The 8,052-nt window shown below is 38.0% G+C and overlaps 1 protein-coding gene across 2 annotated transcripts in view; it reads right to left on the reverse strand.

Annotated features, from left to right (window-relative positions):
* Positions 1–503: 503 nt before the first annotated feature.
* The window catches only part of LOC107591004 (ubiquitin-protein ligase E3C-like), a 28,441-nt gene continuing 20,892 nt past the window's right edge, over positions 504–8,052 (reverse strand). Inside the window, exons 21-24 of one of the 2 annotated variants that reach the window (XM_016279989.1) lie at positions 7,165–7,353; positions 6,872–6,938; positions 5,286–5,416; positions 504–1,550 (exon numbers count right to left, since the gene is read on the reverse strand). In XM_016279989.1, coding sequence (XP_016135475.1) covers positions 1,380–1,550; positions 5,286–5,416; positions 6,872–6,938; positions 7,165–7,353 — 558 coding nt within the window. In that variant the 3' untranslated portion in view covers positions 504–1,379. Of the gene's footprint in view, positions 1,551–4,440; positions 5,142–5,285; positions 5,417–6,871; positions 6,939–7,164; positions 7,354–8,052 lie in introns of those variants that run through there. The other variant, XM_016279990.1, reaches the window with a different exon arrangement.

Below are 8,052 nucleotides of genomic sequence, written 5' to 3' on the forward strand. Positions count from 1 at the left end.
TCATCAATTTGACTTATTAAAAATCTCCCCTTGAACCACTTGAATGTCCTGAAAGTCTGTTTTTATTTTATTGCACAAATGTCAGCATCATATCCATTGCTATAATGCCAAGGCCCAATGTGTGGAATACATTACACAATTCCTTTTTTCTCTATTAGGTGAATGTCTACCTGCACAATCTAACTTTGCTGCAGCATGGATCAACCTGGTGGTTTCGTCTGGTCGGAGGAGAACTGGGCCCCCGACTGAGTTTCTCCCAAGGTTTTTTCTCCATTCTGTCACCGATGGAGTTTTGGGTCCTTGCCGCTGTCGCCTCTGGCTTGCTTAGTTGGGGACACTTAATTTCCAGCGATATCATCAACTTGATTGCACAGACACTACTTAAACTGAACTGAGCTGGACGATGACATCACTGAATTCAATGATAAACTGCCTTTAACTGAAAATTGAGTGTATACTATTGTCCTTTTGCACTGACACACTATTTTCCTATATTTGATATTGTAAAGCTGCTTTGACACAATCTGTATAGTTAAAAGCGCTATATAAATAAAGGTGACTTGACTTGCATCAGCCAATTCAAGTCATCTTTATTACATGATTAAAACAAGACGACTACACACCATTTTCTGTGCTACTGTTCTACCAGCCCTGCTAACCTCACGCATCCTGCCATGACTCTAATCTATTAAACTTTTTTGTTGGTGGCACATTAGCCACAAAATAATTTTTAGCCTGGAAAATTAATAGCTCAGAGTTTTCAGCAAATGCTACACCATTAGCAAGCCCTGTATCAAGCCCTGCATGCGCATTTGTATACCTGAAGCGGTGTGACCTATAACCAAGTCAACTGTTTAGTATAGTGTACTGGACTTGTTCAGCTTGATCTTGAGTTAGCGAGGCAAATGCATGCATTTTATTGGTAGACACTCAAATTGTGCTGTACTATGGTGACAAAGAGCAGTTGAAACCGTAAAACGACATTGTCTAAAAACATCCACTCTGGTGTTAGAAACGCAAAACCAAGGAAAATCTACAAGTACATTTTGCGTTGCCATTTTATTCCTTCTGTATCTCCAACATTCAGATGTTCCTGTTCAATGTTAGTGCTTTTGATCAATGGACGCCTTCTTGGATGTTGCTTTGAATTTATAAATGTATTATTTACAAGATTACTTTCTTTGAAGTAAAAATAAAACTGAGCATAAATTTGTCCATGCCACAACTTCAAACTGTTTGTTCCCCAGCACCTTCTCCAAATCTCTGTAGATCCACAGACATACTGTCTGTCCATTCTGATCATTTCCTATCTGGTCACCATGACAAAAGATGAATATTCTTGTCTGGGTTTCAAGGCCATCTAGGAGTTGACGTATTCCTCAGCTGAGCTCAAAGCCAGCAGAGGATTCAATAGCATAGAGCAACTTGTTCCTCATTGGCTGAGGGTCACAGAACTCTGGCAGCTTGAGAAGGTTCATGCAAGTGCTAGCGGTAGGGAGACGCTCCAGGTCAGTGCCTCCGTTATGGATGCAAAAGGCTGGGTACAGCTCCTAGAGACAAGGAGAAAGTCTCATGAACATCAATGACAACATAAAACAATACTCAACAAACACATTTGATAATATACATGGAAGAAATAAGAGATGGCCAAAAAAAACTGCTTTTTCCAGTGACAAACTAAATCATATATGTGAGATTGCAATCTTTATCAAATGGGCACAAAATGTCTTTTTATTGAGTTGAGTTTTGTGGGCAGTAACCTACAGAGTGACCAGTATTGTCCAATTCACTTTCTGAGCCAGTTCTTTTAAACTCTCAGACGTTACTGGGTTAAATCAGTCGGACACATCTTTCACCTTCATCTTTTCACACTCATTGAATCACTCAGGGTGGTTACTGAATCAACATCTGACTCACTGCAAGTTATGATTCATTTCAGTTATGACCATCTAGAAATGAAACAAGCTTTGTGTACTTGTATAGTTGACCTAAAAATGAGCATTTGCTTAAAAATGTACTCACCTCCAGGCCATCCAAGATGTAGTTGAGTTTGTTTATTCATATGAACAGATTTGGTGAAATGTAGCATTATATCACCAACAGATCATCTGCAGTGAATGGGTGCTGCTGTTAGAATGAACGTTCAAACAGCTGATACACAATAATCCACACAACTCTAGTCTATCAAGAAACAAATCCATCAGTAAGGCACTTTAACTATAAACCACCGCTTCTTAAAAGTCCATTATCCATAATAACAACGTTTCCTCCAGTAAAAAAGTCCATCATCTCTCACATCAAAATCCACTGACCTATTGGTTTAAGACTGATTTTGCTTGCAATCACTGTTTGATCTGTGCAGATTTCTCTACTGATTCAGATGAGACACTTTTTCACTGAAGAAAAGCAGTATTATGGATAGAGGACTCGTGTTTTAGCCCTAAGCAATAGTTTGAAGTTAAAAACATCTTGATGGATTTGTTTATTACACATACTCAGCTTTTCACTTCACAAGACATTAATTGACAGACTGGAGTCGTGTGAATTACTTGTGAATTATTCTGATGTTTTTATCAGCTGTTTGAACTCTCCTTCTGATGGCACCCATTTACTGCAGAGGATTCATTGGTGAGCAAGTGGTGTAATGCTACATTTCTCCAAATCTGTTCCGACAAAGAAACAAACTCAATATTTTGGATGACCTAAGGGTAAGTACATTTTCAGCAAGTCTTCATTTTGAGTAAACTGCAGGGTGGGTGAAAAGTAACTAGGCAATATTTAATGTCTATAGAACTTGTAGTATCACTGGTTGAATCTACCGGTGCCTACGTTGAAATTTAAAGATTTGCTTTAATTTTCCTATGTAATGAAGTACATATACAGTTTGTTTCAATAAACTTGTATTAGAAATATGGACTTTATTACCTATTTTTAATGCCTAGTTACTTTTCACTCACCCTGTATTTCTTAAAAATCAGTGAAGGATCACACAGTGTAACATTGTGTCTACACTGGTTGCAACTATTGACATGCCACACCGTACAGCTTAACACCGAAAGCCAAAGTTTCAAATCCATTTGTACTGTTAGAATTAGCGCAAACACATGGAGGATGTCAGAAATAAAATGGAGCATCAGTATCCTGTCATTGTCTCATAGCACCGCATCCAGTGTAGACAAAACCACTGATTACAACAAGTTGTCATGTATGTCAAGTGACTGGTTGTTTAGTAATAAATGTGACCCTGGACCACAAAAAATAAGGGTCAATTTTTTTTAAAATTGAGATTTCTACATCATCTGAAAGCTGAATAAATAAGCTTTCCATTGATGTATGGTTTGTTATGATAGGACAATATTTGTCGAAAATCTGGAATCTGAGGGTGCAAAAAAAAAAAATCTAAATTCTGAGAAAATCATCTTTAAAGTTGTCCAAATGAAGTTCTTACAACTTCTTAGCAATGCATTTTACTAATGAAAAATTAAGTTTTGGTATATTTACGGTAGGAAATTTACAAAAAATCTTCATGGAAGATGATCTTTACGTAATATCCTAAAGATTTTTGGCATAAAAGAAAAATCGATCATTTTGACCCATACAATGTATTTTTGGCTATTGCTACAAATATACCCCAGCAACTTAAGACTGGTTTTGTGGTCCAGGGTCACAAGTATGTTTAAATAATAAAAAAAAAAAATACTAATACACATTTTAATCAGGCAGCATCTGTGCAGATAAATGCAACAAACCACAGCCTGATATCACATTGATGCAAAATCTACACTTAGAAGAACTTTTCAGATCTGGGAAAGGTTACTAGAAGAACAACAAGATAGGCCTATTGAAAAAATTATCCACGTGGCTGCAAGGCTCAACCCCAAAATGAACCTGATTAAACCTGCTTTAACCGGCCAATTTTTCTAACAATTAAGGTATTAAAGTATCGTTGCTTATCGAGAAAGTGTCACGCTGGGAGCCATCATTTTGAAAAAAGGGTATCCATCATCTTTTTTAAATAGCTCCCATTGACAGGGCTATTTCTCCCCTAATGAATTCTGGGGTGTTTAACGGCACCTAATTAAGGCTGAGCTGGCTGAAGAGGCAGACGAGGTGGGAGGCCATCTCCCCTTGATCTGTCTCTCTTCGTCTTTTTCCTCTTACTCCTCCTTTCCATCCGTTCCTCAGAGCGTCTGCACCAAAGTCAAATTCATTAAACAGCCCCACTTTAATTTTGGCAGTAACATATATCTGTGGAATTGCTCGGAAGCCATGATTTTCCCCCACCCAAATTCATACAGGCTCTAAAGTAATCCGCTTTAAACTGATGACAGCTATTAAAATATGTAATAAAGTCAATGAAATGACAATTACTGTCCTTGGTTAGTCTAAGTAAGGCATAAAAACACATTTTAATGATGTTTCTGTTCTCCAGATTTTGCTGAGTGTAATAAGCACAACTGACAGACTTCACACTGTGACATACAAGAAAAATACTTAAGATTACATTCCTAGAGACTGAGACAATAATAATCCTGTTAAATAAGACAATTGTTGGTAGATGAAGTCGGCAGAATAATTCGTAAGCTGCCAGATGCTATTCTCTCATACCAATATTTTCTGGCCTTTGATTATTACACGCTAGATCCAGTCAACATTAAGTGAGAGCCATTGAAAGTTCAACAGTTTTTTATCAGTCAGATGGATTTTACACACCCAGTGGCACTTGGCAAAGCCTCAAATAGCATTACAATGCTAAGGGTCACAACCTCTTTAGCACAAATAGAGGCCCAGATAAGGCCTATCCTGATAGCTGTTATAATGTGAAAATGATTTGTTACAATGAGCCTGTTTGCTCATACAGCCTTGCGTAAATTAATGACGATATACTGCGACAAAACATATTCTGTGCACTTCATTATTTCTCCGTTAAGGAGGCACACCTTACAGCGAGTAAAATTCTTTGCGGTGGGGATCCTGATAACTTTATTGAATACAAATGTAGAAAATGGGACAAAATCATCAGCAGGTGTGGGTTGGCATGAACTTCAGCTGAACTCCATTTGTGATAACAGAGGTGCAAGTCATATCGATGCAGCCGAGTTGGGTCATGTCTGTACATTTCACTTTTCCAGTGAACCCATCTAAGGCAACATACAATCTCAGATGAATCATTAACTTGTATTTCAAGAGTTCAGACACAACAAAACAGAGCGTCAGATGTCTTCTACATGCCAAAAGTTAATTCATTAAATTCATATTTTCAGAGGGTTTTGGCCCTCACTGACCTTGAAGCCTAAGAGCGGAGGTCGTGAGCAGCTTGTAACAAACTTGAGCAGCTTGCGTTTCTCCTCATCGCTGAAGCTCTCCACCACATCCCAGAAAATTTTGATCACTGGATGATTGGCTGAATAACCACCTGAGTAATGCAGCAACAGTTGAGAAAAACAAAAAGGTTAAGAATATAATGCAGGAACTAAAAGTCTAAGTCCTGCGTAACTAAACCCTTATGAATACGGCATGTCTGCTATGTGCTTTACTTCAAAACATGGATCTAAAATTTGAAACCATTTTTACTACACCCTGTTTTAAGTAGAAGAAAAGTTGAGTCATTTAAGTTAACACTTAAGGCTGGAATACACTACACAACTTTTAAAATCTGAACAACTTTTGAAATACTAGGCATCATAAACTTGCCACCTTTGAAAAAACTAGGCATCATACAGTAAACAACTGACTGAGGATCACATAGTATGAAACTGTTAAGTCGTTCTAAACACAACAAACTCATGCAGAAACATACACCTCACTGCTAGGAGGTGCATAAGAAATGAAAACAATGTGTTCTAAAATTTGTGCAAAACATCAAACATGGAAAATGCAGCGGCACGACTGGTCTTCAACGAGCCCAAACGAGCTCTCTTTATCTCCTTGCACTGGCTACCGGTTGCGGCTCGCATCAAGTTCAAGTTACATTGATGCTTGCATATAGAACAGCCACAGGCTCAGCACCCGCCTACTTCCACTCACTCTTACGAATCTACATCCCCTGCAGAAGTCTGAGATCCGCTAGTGAGCGACGCCTCGTGGTACCATCACAGAGAGGCTCAAAATCACTTTCCAGAACATTCTCGTTCACCATTCCTGGCTGGTGGAATGATCTTCCCACCCTTATCCGGAATGCTGAATCCCTGACAATTTTCATGCGACAGCTGAAAACTCATCTCTTTCGGCGCTACTTGACTTCATCTTAAATTTAAAAAAAAAAGAACTTTGTCTTTCTCTTTATTTATTCCTTCCCTTTCTAGCTTGTACTTTATTTGAACAAATGCCTGAAAATTGGCATTATGAGCACTTCCTGTGTCTGTTTGCCTCTTTAAGAAGAATCACTTTATGTAATCCCCAGTTGTAAGTCGCTTTGGATAAAAGCGTCTGCGAAATGATTAAATATAAATGTAAATGAAAAAAAGTTTGAAAAAAAAAAAAAAAAAACCTATCTGTGCACAATATACACTACATGATATTCTGTGAAATCTGTCAAGTGCTCAAAATCTACAGACTGACATACTGCAAATCAAGCTCAAATCTGGGTAAAAGCTGTGTAGTGTTATCCAGTCTTTATGGGCGGTACCAAATAAAAACAATATAAATCAAAAACAAAAAATCTACTATTACTATTACTAATTAATAAACTATAAATTCACATTTGACCAGTGCGTGTTTTTGCTCTCACTTACTAGTAAATACAGAATACAAAACAATATAGCAACCTGACTTCTCTGGAAGAAAAAAGACAAAGGCTCTTAAATCAAGCTAAATCTAAAATAAAAAATGAAGTGACTAATAAAAAGTGTGATGGGTGTTCTTGCAGTACCTGAGTAGTTAGTAAATCTCTTCAGGTCTTCCAGACAGATGGGCACAAGTGCACCAGAAATCAGTACCTGTAAATACAGATGGACTTAAGTTGTTTACATTTAATTAATGAACACAAATAGCAATGTTTAAAGTAGGGAGTAAAGAAAAGACAGGCAGTGTGATAATATCGGTCAATAATATCTGCTCATCTTGTTATTAATAATCTTTACTGACCCATGACTGATTGTGTGCATCTAGACAGATGTGCCTTTTCTCGCATTTTCAGTGTAAAGTATGTGTGTGTGCTGCTACCTGAATTTCCTGCTGATCAAACATGCGCAGCCACTCCAGGTTGACCACGTTGGCCAGGCCCTGTCGAAAGGCCAGGCAGTGTGCTCGGATCTGTTTGTTCAGACGGTAATCGGCCACTAAATGGATGTAGGCTATACTGTTGGCTGTGGTTACCGGGATGTCCTTTCCCCCTGGTTTGAGCTCGACCACCTGGAAAAAGACACAAATAGATGGAAGTGTGACAGGCACCATCACCCTGGGTTCAGTGAGGATTTAATTCCTTGTTGAAAGTGGAACAGTACAGCTGCAGAGGAAAGTGCTGAAGGCAATTGAGGAACACAGAGGAAATGAGTGCACACGGACACCCTTTACCTCGCTAATGTAGTGACGTGACATGACGTGACTGGTGCCTTAATGAAGGGGAAAGTAAATAAAGGTTTACTTTTACTCGGTTACCCCAGTTATTTTAAGAAAAAGTCATCAAAAACATTTGTTTTATTAATGGGAAATACAAGTTTATCAATAACATCTATTATTTAAATGACTATTTAGGCTAAATCTACCACCCTGTTACCCATTCTGGCATAGTTTTATTTAATTTTTTAATCATGAATTTTTTTATTTAGAATTTTTTATATTATATATACTGTGTAAGGTGGTAAGGAGTGGCAATGCTAGATATCATGCGGGATGATTAGCTCTAATACTATGCTAGACAGTTTTCTCCCAGCAGGTATGTTCGAGCTGGTCAACAGAGAAGTTCTTTCAGAGAGATCTAGACAGAGACGTGCTTTATCTCCATCAGCCAAGACTAACAACAGTTAGATCAATCATTAACAATGCCAGAGAACAAGAGAGGGAGAGAGGAGACACAAAAGACAAGCAAAAGAGCACAGAAAAAAAAAAAAA

This window comes from Sinocyclocheilus grahami, unplaced genomic scaffold (genome assembly GCF_001515645.1).
Source record: "Sinocyclocheilus grahami isolate Dianchi unplaced genomic scaffold, SAMN03320097.WGS_v1.1 scaffold136.1, whole genome shotgun sequence".
Lineage (NCBI taxonomy): Eukaryota > Metazoa > Chordata > Actinopteri > Cypriniformes > Cyprinidae > Sinocyclocheilus > Sinocyclocheilus grahami.